We start from the raw sequence: 18486 nt of genomic DNA on the forward strand, positions 1-18486 counted from the left end.
AACAAATATTTGTCATTTTAGATCATTTCTGGAGAAATTTTCTGCAATTTTGGATCATTTTCAAGTAATTTTGGGTCATTTTGGATGATTTTTAAAGCATCTTGGACACATTTAGTGTCATTCTGCAAATTTTCAGTCATTCTGGATAATTCTTAATCATTTGAGAGAAATTCTGACTGATTTTAATTTTCCATTCTTTTCAGACGATTTTCATGTCATTCTGAACAAATATTCATCCTTTTTGATCATTTCTGGACAAATTGTCTGTTATTCTGGATCATTTTGGACACATTTAAATCATTTTGGATTATTTGCAAGCAATTTTAGACACATTTTGAGTAATTCTGGATCATTTTTAAAGCATCTTGGACAAAGTTTGTGTCATTCTGCAAATTTTCAGTCATTCTGGATCATTTTTAATCATTTGGGAGAAATTCTGACTGATTTTGGATCATTTTCCAGTCATTTTAGATGATTTTCACATCATTCTGAACAAATTTTGATCGTTTTAGATCATTTCTGTAAATTTTTCTGTAATTTTGAATAATTTTGGATCATTTTTGAAGCGTCTTGGCAGTAAGGATTTGGAAGCAGATGGTCTGACCCACGTTCTGTAGTTTTAGAGAAAAATGTGTTCAAAGTTTAGTGTTTTTCAGAATGGTCTAACATTCCACTGTAACGCTGTATTTGGGTTGTGGGTTAGACCACTCTGACACTAAAATTTAGACCAGAAAATATTACAGAAACTAGATAAAACTCACTTTGAATGTTTTGTGGGTTAGACCACTCTGCTTCTAACCCCCTCATGTCATTCTGCAAGTTTTCAGTCATTTTAAAATAATTTTCAATTCATTCAGAACAGATTTAAGACATTTTGGACAATTTTTGAGTCATTGTGGGAAGATTTTTCTCATTTCTGACAAATTTTTGTGTAGTTCTGGACAAATTTTCTGCAATTTTGGGTCATTTTCAACTCATTTTAGACAAATTTGGAGTCATTTTGGATGATTTTTAAAGCATCTTGGACAAATAAGGGTTTGGAAGCAGAGTGGTCTGACCTACATTCTTTAGTTTTTTGAGAAAAATGGATTCAAAGTTTAGTGTTTTCCAGAATGGTCTTGGGTTACAGTTAGAATTAGGGTTCTTATGTCATGAAATCACTATGAAACTGTTTAATTTAATTGGTAAAATCATGTAAGTTTAAGTTTAAAAGAGATTTTATTATACAAATTAATGCAGTTTTTCATCAAAAATGTCAAAAAAAGTGAGGAATGGGTCAAATTTATCTACAACATTTCCGACCTATTATCTTGCTGTGTTTTGTTGCTTTCAGCCAGAAGAAACCTGTTGGTCGAATAAAAAGTCACTAAATTCAGTCAAAACTCGGCATCAGTATGAACATTTTTGGCCTTAACTGACATGTTTGTGTGTTTTTTACCTGCTAAAACTCTTAATTTGAGGTGTAAAACATCCCATAAACGATAAAGGACCAGTTAAATCCGGTGAGCTACTGAAGCTTTATTATTACCTGATCGTCACTTAACAGAACCTGAACGGTGACCTGGATGTGTCAGACGAGAACAAAGTCTCCTCAACGTTTCTTGGGAGAAACGAGGCTGGAGATCAGGACAGAACGACAAAGTATTCCAGGTCGGAGAGGAGAAGACGTCTGAGGAGAAGACTTCAGAGAGAAATGAGACGAGCCTTCAGAAGACATCAGAGACTCCAAACGAACGCCGTCGATTCATCGGACAGGGTTTATTTTCAGCCTGGATTCTGACGTTTCTCCACATCTCTAACACAGTTTCATCTTTTAACGCTCATTTAGACGCACAGAAAGATCAGCCAGAGTCTGATTTATAGTGAAATGCTGCCAAATTACAACAGGAAAACATAAAATGTAGTAAAATGCAACAACTAAACAGACAAATGATGGTGTCATGGGTTTTACCGGAGAAGAAATCTGGTTCTTCAGCGATGACATAAAAGATTCATAAATGTTGGTCGAGCTCTAACTGGGGTGTGACGGAACAAAACTCCTGCTAAAATAAAGGTGAATTCTAAGTTTGGGTTTTAATATCAAACTTTCATCTCAAAGTCTTGCACTGCAAAAACTCCAAATCTTACCAAGTCTGCTTGTCTTATTTTTAGTCTAAATGTCTCGTCCCACTTGATTTCAGATAAATTCACTGAACAAGAGACATTTCAGCAGATGGAGGGACTTGTTTTAAGACAGTGCATCTTAAATATCTTGTTAAGTCAAACAATCTTGAAATTATCTTGTTTTGAGTTGAATTTTACAAGAAAACTCAAATAAGTTTAACCCTCGTGTCGTCCTGCAGGTCAAATTGACCCGTTTTAAAGTTTGAAAATGCGGAAAAATGTATTTTCATGGTGAAACTTCTGATGTCCACATTTTCAACATTCCAGGGAAATTTTTGAACATTTTTTGGTGGAAAAAATGTTTAAAATGTTTCTTAAGAACATTCACAAAAAAATCAACCAAAATCCAGCGAATTTCACTGGATATTGGTTGATTTTTATGTGAATGTTCTTAAGAAAATATTAGAAGATTTACTAATATATATGGAATCACTTTAGATATTTTTACGATTTTTTTGGAAGATTTTACTAATTTTTTGAAAATTACAAGAATTTTCTTGCCAAATTTGGGGGATTTTTTTTTTTTTTTTAAATAAAACTTTGAAGGGAAACTTTTAAGGAAATTTATGGAATTTTTTTGCTGATTTTTTGGATTTTTTTTCAGTCAAGGACACAATATTTTTTGGTGCCCATAAATGAAGACAACAGGAGGGTTAATACATCTCAAATTAGGAGGTTACATGAAAACAAAAATCTATTTTTGAGTGAAAAACTGCTGTTTTTTTAGCACGTCTGGCTTATTTTAAGACACCTAAGCTTGACAATCCTGGTAAAATAGAGCTTAAATAAGTTTTCCCAGCTAATTTTAAGATATTCATGTTCTAAATATCATATCTTTTTTCAAGAAATCTTACCAAGCCATTTTTCACTTGTTCTACTGGCAGATTGTTTCATTTATTTTAAGGAAAAAGTTCCTTGAAATAATTTTTTTTTCTTGTTTTGAGAGGAGCATTTTTTCCGCTGTGGAGTTATTTTTCCGGCAGACGGTGGATCGTCTTTAACTGGAAGCATGACATGAACAAAGTCGTCTAACTCCACAAATTGCTGCTGATTCTGTCCTCCACATAGAAACTAATGACTAATAAGCCACTGGTGGGCCTGTAGACCATCCGTCCTCAGATTGACGGCTCTGGAGGAAACTCCGGGCCGGAGAGGCTCATTGATGGGACCACAGAGAGACGCTGTGTTCGGCTGCTGCTTAGGAGTCAGAGGACGAAGTCGGCTGAGATGAAAGCTGGCGAGGAGCTTTCAGACGTTTAGAATAAAAAGAAAAGAAACGAATCCTCCAAACGCTCTGCTGGACTGCAGACTAAACAACACAGAAACCGATCATGTCTGTCTGCAGGGAGTCGGTGGCATTTTAATAAATCCTCCAGAAGTTCGTCTGGATGGAAAGAAAGTCAACACGAATTCTCTGGTTGAGTCTTTCCTGGACATATCTGCATCAACACAGTCAAAAATATCCATACTCACGGTAAATTCTGAGTGAATTTAGTGACTTTTTAATTGACCAACAGGTTTCTTCTGGCAGGAAGTGACGTAAACAAGGCAGGAAGACGTTGTGTTAGACATTGGAAAGATAAAATTGTACTGTTTCTGTCTTTGTTTCTGACATTTTTTAAATTAAAATGGCAACTACAAAATTATTTATACCCTTAAAACTCCCTGGATGATCGACATACAGCTGATTTAACTGGTATGTTGTCGTTTATGGAACGTTTCACACCTTGAATGAAAAGTTTTAGCAGTTAAAAAACCCACAAGCATGTGAGCTAAGGCCAAAAATATTCATACTGATGCCAAGTTTTGTCTTGTTTTGGTCAGTTTTTATCTTGTTTTTGTCATTTTGTGTCTTGCTTTTGTTGTTTTGCATGTAATTTTCGTAATTTTTTGTCAGAGTTGATAGAAGCAACTTAAAGTCAATGTAAACTTTGTGTAAGTGATGCTAAAACATGTTTTTGTCACAAAGGAGTTCGTAGCTTTGTCATATTTTGCAGGAAAGCTGCAAAAACAAGATCCAAAACAACAAAAACAACACAAGAATGACAAAAAATAAGAGGTAAAACAACAAAAATAGGATGCAAAACAACAAAAATGAGATAAAAAATGATAAAAACGAGATAAAAATGACAAAAATGAGATAAAAATGACAAAAACAAGATAAAAATGACAAAAATAATAAAAAAATTTTTAAAAGATAAAAATGACAAAAATGAGATAAAAAATTATGAAAACACGATAGAAGATGATAAAACGAGATAACGAAATGACAAAAACAAGATAAAAATTTACAAAACAAGATAAATATGCCAAAATGAGATTAAAATGACAAAAATTAGATAAAAATGACAAACATGAGATAAAAAATGACAAAACAAGATAAAAATGATGAAAATGAAATAAAAATGATTTTAAAAACGAGAAAAAAATGAGATAAAAAATGACAAAAAAGAGACAAAGACATGACCAAAAGCGAGATACAAAAAGTGATAAAAACAAGATAAAAATGACAAACAAGATTAAAAAACTACAAAAATGAAATGCATATTAACTCGGACACAGTTTAAATTTGACGCCTGTGATTCCGACTCGTTGGATGGATTCAGTTTCATGTATCTGAAGCTCCTGCAGACTGAAGACTGTTTATTGTTGGATGGATTCAGTTTCATGTATCTGAAGCTCCTGCAGACTGAAGACTGTTTCCTGTTGGATGGATTCCGTTTCATGTATCTGAAGCTCCTGCAGACTGAAGACTGTTTCCTGTTGGATGGATTCAGTTTCATGCATCTGAAGCTCCTGCAGACTGAAGACTGTTTCCTGTTGGATGGATTCAGTTTCATGTATCTGAAGCTCCTGCAGACTGAAGACTGTTTATTGTTGGATGGATTCAGTTTCATGTATCTGAAGCTCCTGCAGACTGAAGACTGTTTCCTATTGGATGGATTCAGTTTCATGTATCTGAAGCTCCTGCAGACTGAAGACTGTTTCCTGTTGGATGGATTCAGCTTCATGTATCTGAAGCTCCTGCAGACTGAAGACTGTTTCCTGTTGGATGGATTCAGCTTCATGCATCTGAAGCTCCTGCAGACTGAAGACTGTTTCCTGTTGGATGGATTCAGCTTCATGTATCTGAAGTTCCTGCAGACTGAAGACTGTTTCCTGTTGGATGGATTCAGCTTCATGCATCTGAAGCTCCTGCAGACTGAAGACTGTTTCCTGTTGGATGGATTCAGCTTCATGCATCTGAAGCTCCTGCAGACTGAAGACTGTTTCCTGTTGGATGGATTCAGCTTCATGTATCTGAAGTTCCTGCAGACTGAAGACTGTTTCCTGTTGGATGGATTCAGCTTCATGCATCTGAAGCTCCTGCAGACTGAAGACTGTTTCCTGTTGGATGGATTCAGCTTCATGCATCTGAAGCTCCTGCAGACTGAAGACTGTTTATTGTTGGATGGATTCAGCTTCATGCATCTGAAGCTCCTGCAGACTGAAGACTGTTTCCTGTTGGATGGATTCAGTTTCATGTATCTGAAGCTCCTGCAGACTGAAGACTGTTTCCTGTTGGATGGATTCAGTTTCATGCATCTGAAGCTCCTGCAGACTGAAGACTGTTTCCTGTTGGATGGATTCAGCTTCATGCATCTGAAGCTCCTGCAGACTGAAGACTGTTTCCTGTTGGATGGATTTAGCCGTCGGTGCTACTGTTAGCGTTGCTCAGGGGACCAGGGCCACTTCCACAGATGGTGCATCCATGGCTGCTGCGTCTATTCAAGCAGAAGAAGAGAACACCGTTTGGTTTTCATTTCATTAAATAGCCCATGGCTGTGGGAGAACGTCAGTGGAACCATCTTAGAGCGTCGTCATGGACTCCAATCTGCTGCCTGAACGTCTCGGACTACGGAGCGCTCGCAGCTCCTCAGCTCATCTTGCTGCAGAAAGCCTGAGCTCAGTGTGTTTTTCTTTTTTCTTTGTGTTTCTGTGTGTGATTGGGCCAGATTTTCTGCTCCAGTTTTCCCGCCCAGCCCCCTGCTGCAGCCGGAGAAACAGACTGGCCTGGAATCAGCCAGCTGGAGGACGGACTGGGGAGACGAGAAGCTCTGAGCTGCTTCATCCGTCACAAAAACCTGGAAACAAACACTTCATCAGCCTCAGAACTCCCCTAAAAAACACTTAATACTGTTCTTTACACCAGAGTAGTGTTCAGGTGAAACGGCTAAAATACGACACATTAACTGGTAGTTAATGAAGAGGCCTTTGGTTTATTTTAACCTTTATGCTAGGCTAAGCTAACCAGAAACAATAGTGATTTTATGACCTAATTTTACAAAACCTTGAACCTCAAACAACAAAAACTAGACAAAAAATGACAAAAATTACATGCAAAACAACAAAAACAAGAGGCAAAACGGCAAAAACAACACGCAAAATAACAGAAACAAGACACAAAATGAAAAAAGAGGAATAAAATGACAAAAATGAGACACAAAACAACAAAAACAAGATGCAAAACTAGACACAAAATGACAAAAATGAGACACAAAACAGGGAAAACAAGAGAGACTGAGAGTAAAACCAAAGCTATTAGATGAATAAACTAAATGCTACAGAAAGAGTGAACAGAGAAGCAAGTTTTTGGAGATCCATTCAGCATGGAGAAACATCTACTGATGATGGAGAAACATCTACTGATGATGGAGAAACATCTACTGATGATGGTGGAACATCTACTGATGATGGAGAAACATCTACTGATGATGGTGAAACATCTACTGATGATGGAGAAACATCTACTGATGATGGAGAAACATCTACTGATGATGGAGAAACATCTACTGATGATGGTGGAACATCTACTGATGATGGAGAAACATCTACTGATGATGGTGAAACATCTACTGATGATGGAGAAACATCTACTGATGATGGAGAAACATCTACTGATGATGGTGGAACATCTACTGATGATGGAGAAACATCTACTGATGATGGAGAAACATCTACTGATGATGGTGAAACATCTACTGATGATGGAGAAACATCTACTGATGATGGAGAAACATCTACTGATGATGGTGGAACATCTACTGATGATGGAGAAACATCTACTGATGATGGAGAAACATCTACTGATGATGGAAAAACATCTACTGATGATGGAGAAACATCTACTGATGATAGTGGAACATCTACTGATGATGGTGGAACATCTACTGATGATGGTGGAACATCTACTGATGATGGTGGAACATCTACTGATGATGGAGAAACATCTACTGATGATGGTGAAACATCTACTGATGATGGAGAAACATCTACTGATGATGGAGAAACATCTACTGATGATGGTGGAACATCTACTGATGATGGTGGAACATCTACTGATGATGGAGAAACATCTACTGATGATGGTGAAACATCTACTGATGATGGAGAAACATCTACTGATGATGGTGGAACATCTACTGATGATGGAGAAACATCTACTGATGATGGAGGAACATCTACTGATGATGGTCAAACATCTACTGATGATGGAGAAACATCTACTGATGATGGTGGAACATCTCTCTACTGATGATGGTGGAACATCTACTGATGATGGTGGAACATCTTCTACAGATGATCTAGAGATAACCTGAGTCTTTAGAAGCTTCAAACTTATACATTTTCCATTTTTCCAGTGTTGGTAACACCTGTGGATGACTGGAATATGATCTGTGACTTCTGTCTCTTTATTGGTTGTTCTGTTTCCATGGAGATGCTGGACAGATAAACTGGACTGAGCAGCATTTAAGATCTTCTCAGGTGTTTTATGTTAACATAGAAATAGAGAAGCTGCCTGTGTGTGGAGGTCTGAGCGGTCAGAGAGTAGATCTGTCCACCAGCAGGGCTTTAAAATGGAGGTCAGTGTGACTCTGTGTTGTTTTTAGCCTCAGGCTGGACTCACAACTGGATCTATCTGTGCCAGAGACCCGCCCCAAACCAGACCACCATCACTTTTACTGCAACAAACAGGAGATCCAGCACTTTTAGTTCATTTTTTATCAAATCCAATTCTCTCTACGCTTGGTTTCACACCAAGAGGTTCATTTGAAAGCACAGAGCATAAAAATGTCAGTGTAGCGTCAGAAAAGGGTATTATAAAGAGATATTAGTTGATGTATTAACTTATTAAACACAATTAGAATTCATAAGAGGATTTATTTAGAGGCTGGAAACATGTAAATAGTTAAATATCTACAGTGTGTGGAGATAAAACGACCGTAACAGAGAACAAAATGACAAAAACAACACAAAGCAACACTAGCAACAGAAAAACTACAAAAGCAAGACACAAAGCAACAAAAACATGATGCAAAACAACAAAAGCTAGACACAAAATAACAAAAGCGAGATGCAAAACAGTAAAAAAAAGACCAAATGACAAAAACAAGACGCAAAACAACAAAAACTCGTCCCAAAACAACAAAAACAAGATTAAAAATGACCAAAACAACATAAAAAATGATTAAAAAAATCAACACAAAAAATGACAAAAAACAAGATGCAAAACAACAAAAACACAATAAAATTACCAAAATCTAGACTCAGAACTGTGACGACCAGAGAGACTGAGAGTGAAACCAAACAGAGGATCAATAAATTAAACCCAAACATCTGATGGAGGAAACATCCAGGATGCTTTTAGAAACAAGCGTTTTAGTAAATGTGATGAATAAATGGGATGAATAAATGCGATGAATAAATGTGATGAATAAATGCGATGAATAAATGCGATGAATAAATGCGATGAATAAATGCGATGAATAAATGCGATGAATAAATGCGATGAATAAATGCGATGAATAAATGCGATGAATAAATGCGATGAATAAATGCGTTGAATAAATGCGATGAATAAATGCGATGAATAAATGCGATGAATAAATGCGATGAATAAATGCGATGAATAAATGTGATGAATAAATGCGATGAATAAATGCGTTGAATAAATGCGATGAATAAATGCGTTGAATAAATGCGATGAATAAATGCGTTGAATAAATGCGATGAATAAATGCGATGAATAAATGCAATGAATAAATGTGAGGACACTGAAGCTCCTGGAAGTGGACGTCTTTGACCTTTAACCAGCGTCGTCTCTGGCAGGACTCATCTGATCCCAGGTCAGGATTTACTGGACCTGGACCTCCTGGAGGTCTCCATCTGCCGACCAGAGCACCTCCTGACCAACCATACATCTGACATTTAGCTCAGTTCTCTGACTGACATTTGGGAAACCTGCTCATGTTGTATGAAGAAAACATGCAGTAAAATCACAGAAAGAATTTTTTGAATACTTTACTGGTATTTTACAAACATTAGGGTTAGAGTTACACAATACAAAGCAACAAAAACTAGACACAAAATGACAAAAACAAGATAAAAACAAGATTCAAAACAACAAAAATAGGATAAACTGACAAAAAATAGACAAAAATGACCCAAATTGGCAAACTAGACACGAAGAAGAAAGTTTCAAGTTTGAAAAACATTTTTTTTCAAAAGCTGTTAATAGCATCTAGTAAAATTACAGAAATGATAGAGAAGAAAACAAAGCAAAAACAAACAAAATATTATTATTTTATAGAAATTTGCTGTGATTTTCACAGTTTTTAAAGTTTACATTTTCAATTATTTATTAGAAGAAAAAATATGGAAAATAATAAATATTGTTTAATTGTTGATTTTTCAATTTCACCTGTTTTTAATTAAATTTTAAATTCAGCAAAATTACAGAGAAATGTTAATTTTCAAGCCAAATGTAACAAAACAAAACAAATAATCAACCAAACGTCATTATTTACTGGATTTTTAACATTTATTTTCATTTTTATTTAATAATAATTTATTGTATCAATAATTATTGTAATAATTATTTTTGGTTTTATTTATTATTTTGTTATTTTTACAGTTGTTTTTTTTTTTTTTTTTTTTTTTAACAGATCATTTATTTTAATCTTATCTTTCTTCACCAAACTCTGCGTTTCCTCTGAACCAGAGTTCATCTCTCTCAGGTTAAATGGAGTCCTTTGTTTCCTCGTCCCGGTTCTAAACAGAACCAGATCGTTGTTCTGCTGCTCAGAGGATCCTTTGTTGGTCGTAGAACTCTGAGACAGACACCAGCGGTGGTGGAAGGTTCCAGGAAGACCTCTGATGAAAAAAAACACGTTTTCATTTAAAAACTGCAGTCGAGGTCATTTTAGATCCACTAAAGGAGCCACAATGTAAAGTCAGTAGAAACCTGATTAATTATGGATCATTATCGTGTCGTTTTAAACACTTCTGGATCATTCTGGACTCATTTTATGTCAGTTTGAACAATAATTGATTAGTTTTATATAAATATTGAGTCATTTTGGAGACATTTTGAGAACTTTTGGACGATTCTTGTGTAATTTTGGACATTTTTCATGACGTTTGGAGCAATTTTTGAGTAATTTGGATCATTTTTGTGCCATTTTAAACATTTTTTTGCTAATTTTGGGCTCATTTGGGTAATTTGCAACATTTTTTCTGTCATTTTTAACATCTTCAATGACATTTTGAGCACATTTGAGTTTAAAAATCTACTAACGGTGCCACAATCTGAAGCTAACAGAAATGTGAGCAGTTTTGAGTCATTATTGTGTCATTTTTAAACCACTTTTTTTACCGTTTTGGGCAAATTTTAGGTTTTTAAGCCATTTCGGAGAACAATTTGTTACAATTTTTGTCCTTATGGACGACTTCAGTGTCATTTTATACTTTTTGTGGGACCATTTTGGACTAATTTTAGATTTTTGTGTAATTTTGGTCAACTTTCATGGCGTTTTGAGCACATTTCTGATGAATGAAAAACACATTTGAGTTTAAAAACCAGTAAGCTTTACATCTACGGTGCCACAATCTGAAGACTGAATCTGGTTTCTGTCATTCTGGACTTTTAAAGCCCTTCTTTGCAGGTTTTGGATCGTTGTTGTGACGTATTTGCTGAATAAACTGCGATTGTTGAGGTAAATAATTCGGAGTTCCAGGCTTTGCTTGTTGTGTTTGATGGTGAACTTCTCCCCGTGGAGCAGCAGATGGTGAGGCGTTCAGGTTTGCCAGGAAGCTGCAGGTGTGTGGAGCTTTTTCTGCAGATACAATCGTCTATATTTGTTCTGAGGCTCCGGTTGTGAAAACAGATGCTGCTGTTGAATCTTTTTATCGCCTCCAGTCAAACTCATCTCAGAATAATAACAAAAGTAGCACTTTTTACTGCCAATTTGGCAGGAAGTTTAATTAGAGCCAGGAGGCAGCGTTTTATTACCATGAGCCTCGTTTAGGAGGACAAATAAACCCAGAACCAGCATCTCTGAGCTCCTCTAGAGTTCAGATAGACGACTGGTTCAGGATTTAGATTCAACTTTTCAACTCGCAGGTTGTTTTAAAGACCTGGAAAATCTAAATATAACTCATTTTGGATCATTATTGAGTAATTAAACACAACTTTCATGTCATTTGGAACATTTTTGGGATCATTCTGGACTAGTCTGAGGTCGTTTTGAGCAATTTTTGAGCAATTTTGGATGATTTATCTTTAATTTTGGACGGCTTTAATAACACCTGATGAATGAAAAACACTTGAATTCTGGTAGAAACTGACACCAGATCAGTTTTATGTCCACTAAAGGCGCCAACGTCTAAAGATTATTGGAACCTGGAGTAATTGGAGTCATTTTTGAGTAAGTTTGTGTAATTTCAAGACATTTTTGGGATCATATTGACTAATTTTAAGTAGTTTTGAACATTTTTTGAGTCATTTTGACAGATTTTTTGTCATTTTGGTAAATTTCAAGTAATTTTCAACAACTTTTGTGTGATTATTATCATTTTGTACTTTTTTTTATCATTTTAGACTAATTTGAGGTTGTTTAGTACTTTCGAACAATTATTTGGATCACTGTGAAATTTTGTAAAACGATGATTTTGACTAATTTTAAGGAACTCTGAATACTTTTTGAGTCATTTTGACAGATTTTTGTAATTTTGGGCAAATGTCAAGACATTTTGGATGATTTTTGTGTAATTTTGGATAATTTTGGACTAATTTGACATAATTTGAACCATTTTTAGTCATTTGGAGAAAAAAATGATAAATTTGGAATGATTTTTGTGTAAATTTGGGGGAAAATTGATCATTTTAGACTAATAGATAATTTAAAAAACTTTTTGAATGATTTTTGGTTTGAGTCATTTTTCAGAAATTTGGGACAATTTTTTGTCCTTCTGGACAACTTTAGTGTATTTTTTTTGTATTTTCTTTGACCATTTTGTCACAGTTTCAGGTTTTTTAGTTATTTTGGACAAATTTTGAGAAAATTTGGATGATTTTTATGTCATTTTGAGGGGAAAAAACAATTTGGGAAAAATCTGAGCTAATTTTGAATCATTTTGGACAAATACTGAGAAAGTCAGGACGATTCTTGTGTAATTTTGGACATTTTTCATGATGTTTCGAGCAATTTCTCAAGATTTGAGTAATTTGGGTAATTTTTGTGCCATTTTGAACATTTTTTTTGGAAAATGTTTGACTAATTTGAGTAATTTTGAAAAATTTTTGTGTAATTTTTAACATCTTTTATGGCGTTTTGAGCAATTTCTGATGAATGAAAAACACAGTAGAGTTTAAAAACTGCCATCAGATCAGTTTTACATCCACTAACGGCGCCGCAATCTGAAGCTAATCAAAATGTGAGCAGTTTTGAGTCATTATTGTGTCATTTTTAAGCATTTTTGGACCATTTTGGACCAATTTTAGGTTTTTGAGTAATTTTTTGAGAAATTTGGGACAGTTTTTGTCCCTCTGTACAAGTTTTGTGTCATTTTCTACTTTTTTGGACCATTCATTTTAGATTTTGGAGTAATTTTGGACAGATTCTGAGAAATTTGGGGTGATTGTTCTGTAGTTTTGGTTAACTTTCATTGCATTTTGAGCACATTTCTGATGAATGAAAAACACATTTGAGTTTAAAAACTGCAGTCAAGTTCATTCCACTCCAGTTGTCTGTAATTCCTGTCTGTAGTTCTATAATTTTGGACAAGTTTCGGACAAATCATTCTGGACTTCTTCAGTCGTTCTACGCTGTTCTTAAAGTCATTATGGTTTACATAATGTTGGATATATCATAGTTTCCCTGGATGTGTTTGTGTTTTCTGATAATTCACCAGAGAAAACTTTAAAAGATCATTCTGGGTAAACTTTAAGGCTCATATCAGGATGTTGGTAGGTGGTTGGTCAGAACTATGTTAAAAAAAGATGAAAGCGACCTGGTGTTGGTGCCTAAACCTGGTAAAACTGGAGCCAGCGGCTTCGACCAAATAGAAATATTTGACTTCCTGAGAATAAAAACAGGTTTCAGTTTCCAGGTCCAGAAACCAGCATGAAACATTCAGTGCACTGATACCATCTCTGGGAGGTTTGAGTTCAGTTCTGCAGCTTTTTGAGGAAGTTAAAGCCTGTTTGATACGAAGGTTGTCTCAGTAACTGACCGTTTAATTTCCTCCTATTGGGGCTGAAAAACTTCCTCACATTTATAGTTAGAAGTTCCTGATTGAAAAACACAAGGTTGAACCTCTGCGGTAAAGAAAGATGGTATAAACGAAAAAAATAGTCTCTTTTCAGGTCATTTCAGTGTGAATTCATTTAAATTTGGGATGTTTTAATGTTTGTTTTATGGTCGTCTGATGGTTCTGTTTAATATAGAAGAGATTTTACACATGCATCCCATAATTAGCTGTCATTAGACAGCTTAAAGTCGATTAAAAACTTTTTCTGTGATTAAAAAATCTAATTTTGTGACAACTTTTGTGTCATTTTGGCTAATTTTAGTTCTTTCAACTCATTTTGGGCAAATTTAGAGAACATTGGGAAGATTTTTGTGTCATTTTGAACAATCATTCACATCATTTTTGAAGAATTAGTGATTTTTGACAGGTTTTTGTCATAAGTTTGGATATTTTTTGTGCAATTTTTAACTTTTAGGTTAATTTGAAAAAACGTTGGATCATTTTGGACTAACTTAAGTTTTTTGAGCTACTTTGGACAAATATTGAGGTAGTTGGGACAATTTTTGTGTAAATTTGGACAACTTTCATGACATTTTGATTAATTTCTTAGGTCATTTTAGTTTAAAAACTGAAACCAGATCAGTTTTACATCCATCCAGGTGTCACACTCTGAAGTTAATCGAAATTCTTGTGTAATTTTGGACACCCACAACCCAAATGCAGCGTTACAGTGGATGTTAGACCATTCTGGAAAACACTAAACTTTAAACCCATTTTTATGAAGAACTACAGAAAGTGGGTCAGACCACTCTGCTTCAAAACCCTTCATTTGTGTTTTGCTTTCTGTCAGGAGTTTCAAGACTGTGCTTGACGATTAGTCAATGCTAATGCTACGATGCTAATATTTGCTGTTTTCTGTGTTTCAGAGGCCAGAGATCCAAAATGGGAGGCAAGCTAAGCAAAAAGAAGAAGGGCTACAATGTAAATGATGACAAGGCCAAAGACAAGGACGCCAAGGCCGAGGGAGCCTCCGCCGAGGAGAGCGAAGCGCCGAAAGACAACAAGGACGAAGCTCCGGCTGCTACTGACACCAAGGAGGTAGCGAACGACACGGCAGCGAAGGAGGCGCCGGCGGCCGACGCAGTGGCGCCCAAAGACGAGGAGAAGAACGCCGCTCCGGCCACGAAGGAGGCCGAGAAGCCCGCCGCCAACTCCGAGTCCAAAACTGAGGCACCCAAGAGCTCGGAGCCCGCCAAGGCCGAGGAGAAACCGGCCGCCGCCCCGGCCAAAGAGTCGGCCCCCGCCGCCAAGGAGCCTGAGGCGAAGGCGGCGGCCCCGGCAGCCGAGAGCAAAGGTGAGGCCGACGCCAAAAAGACTGAGGCCCCCGCGGCACCAGCAGCCAAAGCCGAGGCGGCTCCAGCTGCCTCCCCCGAGCCCAAGACCACAGAGGCAGCAGCAGCGCCACCGAAGGACGCCGCCACCACCGCCGCTAGTTCAACACCAGCCGAACCTCCGGCCAAGGAGGCGAACGCCACAGAGGCACCAAGCAAGGATCAAACCGTAGCAGTTCAAGATTAATGGACAGCTTCTTTTCGGAAACGAAGAAATAAAATTACCTAACTCGACAAGGATGAAGATTAAAAAAAATGAAATTTACTAGCCCGCCCATATCCTGATGATAACAATAATAATAATAATAATTGTGGTGATGCTGATGATTCGTTGGATGAGGAGATGACTATTGCTATTATTATTGTTACGTTTTATTTTTTTCTGCTGTAGTATTTGAACTTTGATACGAGTCTGTGTCTTCATTCCACATCATCGTCCTTCATTCAGAGGTTCGACCTGAAGCTTCAGAAGCTCCGTGGACGAAGAATCTGCTGAATCCGTCAGAGCGTCGCCTTCTCGGCTTCGGCCTCCAGTTTATCGATGCCATCAGTTTTATTTCAGTTCATCCTCCCTTCTAGATTTTCCGACTTTCTGAGACATTTGAAGCGTCAACAGAAGTCGGCTTTGCAGAACGAAACCCGTTCTTAGATGCATTAATCAGTTGTAGGAATTTTTCAGATAAACTTCTACATTTTGTACTGAAACCCTTAGGTATATTGTAAGTAAACTAAGCGGTTTTTTAACATTTGTAACACTGATAAAAATCTGCAAAGCCTCACTGAGAAGATCCTCGCAAATGTTTTCAGAAAGTCAATCTCAGATCCTCGACAAACTCCAGCACAGATGACGAGGTTTTACTTTAGTATCTACTGCTAACGTGGTGAAACAGGAAAAACAGCCTTGTCTTGGAGGTTTGAGGTCAGTTTTGATACCGAGACGGCGACTTTAGATAACGAACATTTAGTTGTGTCTTTGTGAGGAAAGTAGACGAAACTGACCCTCAAACATCCTGCAGTTGTCTTTGTTTTGGGGTTTCTGGAATAGATGCAAGCGAAAGGGAACAACAAAGCAGAGACTTTGAGTAAAAGTACCACTTCCTGGTTAATTGTTGGCAGCAAAATCTGGAAAAAGAAAGAAAAAGTGCATGTATTTGATGGATTTTGGGGCTCATATGGAGAAATCATGAGAATAATGTGACTAAACAACTTTAATTGAACACTTTCCAGCCAATGAATCCGTTTAAAATCAGTTTGGACAACATCACTAGAAGGTAAACACCTCAGACGAGATCATTCCTGTTTTCTCCACGTCAGATTTTAAATTGAACAACATCCGGGGGGATTTCAGCCAATCGGCTCAATGCACTATGGTTTCTATGGCAACCGTAGTCTACGCCATCATCTTTATGGGATGGAAAAACCTCGCACATGGAAGGGAGCCTCTGATTTGGCCATTTTCACCCTCCATGCATTTTCCTTTTACCTTTTTTTAAATGTATACATGACGCTTATACATGCACGTGTGCATCGGTGAAGGGAAAAGTAGCAATATTATTATTATATCGCATTTTTGAAAGAAAGAAAGTTTACAAAAGTTCACTGGAAGCTGGAAAAGACCTTGAAGGAAAGAAAAACAGACAATGAAAGAAAGAAGGGGAGGGTAAGTGCAAGAACACAGAAGGTAAATCTCTACTCATGGTGACTAATAAATCAGAATTTGCAGATTGATTAGACATTTAAACCTATATCAGCAACCTAAAACTGCACTTTTCCTCCGATGAACCTTCCTCCTTCCATCTTTGCACATTTGCAGATATCTGCATGTATATATTTGGTCAATTTAACCCTTCCTTTTTGTTTTTTCAGATATATACATGATTATTATATGTGCATGTGTGCAGCGGTGGAGGGAAAAGTAGCAATATTTAGCATTTTTTTAAAGAAAGAAAGTTGTAAAAAGTTTGTTGGAAGCTGGAAAAGACCTTGAAAGAAAGAAAATCAGACAAAGAAAGAATCAAGGAAGGTAAATGCAAGAACACAGAAGATAAATCTCACCCCATGGTGACTAGAAAATCTGAATTTGCAGATTGATTCATCATTTAAACTCAAATCTATAAGACTTTTACGATACCAGAAACCTAAAACTGCACTTTCCTCCAGATGAACATTCCTCCTTCCACCTGTGCACATCTGCAGATATCTGCATGTATATATTTGGTCAATTTCACCCTTCCTTTATGTTTTTCAGATATATACATGATGATTATACGTGCATATGTACAGTGATGGAGGGACAAGTTTACGTACGTTTGATTAAGTAGCAATATTTAGCTTTTTTTTTTTCAAGAAAGAAAGTTCGAAAAAGTTTGTTGCAAGCTGGGAAAGACCTTGAAAGAAAGAAAAACAGACAAAGAAGGACGGAAGGTAAATGTAAGAACACAGAAGGTAAATCTCACCCCACGGTGACTACAAAATCAGATTAATTTGTCATTTAACTCAAATCTACAAGACTTTAACGATACCAGCAACCTACAACTGCCCTTTTCCCCAGATGAACCTTCCTCCTTCCACCTGTGCACATCTGCAGATATCTGCATGTATATATTTGGTCATTCCGTCCATCCATCTGGCAGATTTTTTGGTTTGGTCCAAGCGGCTCGCAGCGTTTTTCCTCCCAGCACTTCAGCCGTAGCAGAAACAAACTGAAAACGGAGGAACGTGGCGCATCGCCCGGTTTCCATTCTTGTTTTTCATTTCTTCCTCTCTTGACTCAGTAACTTGCATGTCCGTGGTTTGGGTGAACCTGTAGTCCTGTCTTTTTGGTCAAGTGGAAACAAAAAAAAAGAAATAAAAATAAAAAATAATTTTGATTTCTCCGGTCTGCATCCATGGCAACTACAGTCGATATTTTCATCCCGCCACCGCTACTTCCATGTTTCATTTCAGACAAAATGAAAAGATGATATGGAAAATTTGATGCATTCAAAATTATATGTACTTGTATAAATGGTGCAACAATAATAAAAATGTAAGAAATTGACTTAAACTTGAGGATCTTGTGAAAGTCGACTTATTGTTTCAATGCACTTCACAACACTGATTACACACTGGGACTGTTTTAAAGCTTTTTTTAGGACATTTTAGAGTCAATACTTGACTTTTTTAAGGCCAGAAAATGTTTAAAGAGCACAAAACCAGCTAAAATACACAGATCTGTCCTTTATTTACCAGGATTCTACCATAGCATCATGGAAAATACTTAAAAACAGCATTTAGACCCTCTTGTGCAAGGTGCTTCTAAGTGTTTTTCAAGAAAAATTGTTCCAAGGTGTAAAAATAAAATAAAATTGGTCATCAAATC

General features: G+C 36.6%; 1 protein-coding gene across 1 annotated transcript in view; it reads left to right on the forward strand.

The window, feature by feature from the left end:
• The window catches only part of basp1 (brain abundant, membrane attached signal protein 1), a 46832-nt gene extending 28656 nt beyond the window's left edge, over nucleotides 1–18176 (forward strand). The window contains exon 2 of the mRNA XM_023270724.3: nucleotides 14661–18176. Coding sequence (XP_023126492.1) covers nucleotides 14677–15312 — 636 coding nt within the window. The 5' untranslated portion in view covers nucleotides 14661–14676 and the 3' untranslated portion in view covers nucleotides 15313–18176. The remainder of the gene's footprint in view (nucleotides 1–14660) is intronic.
• Nucleotides 18177–18486: the final 310 nt, after the last annotated feature.

This window comes from Amphiprion ocellaris, chromosome 10 (assembly GCF_022539595.1).
Source record: "Amphiprion ocellaris isolate individual 3 ecotype Okinawa chromosome 10, ASM2253959v1, whole genome shotgun sequence".
Taxonomy (NCBI): Eukaryota; Metazoa; Chordata; class Actinopteri; family Pomacentridae; genus Amphiprion; species Amphiprion ocellaris.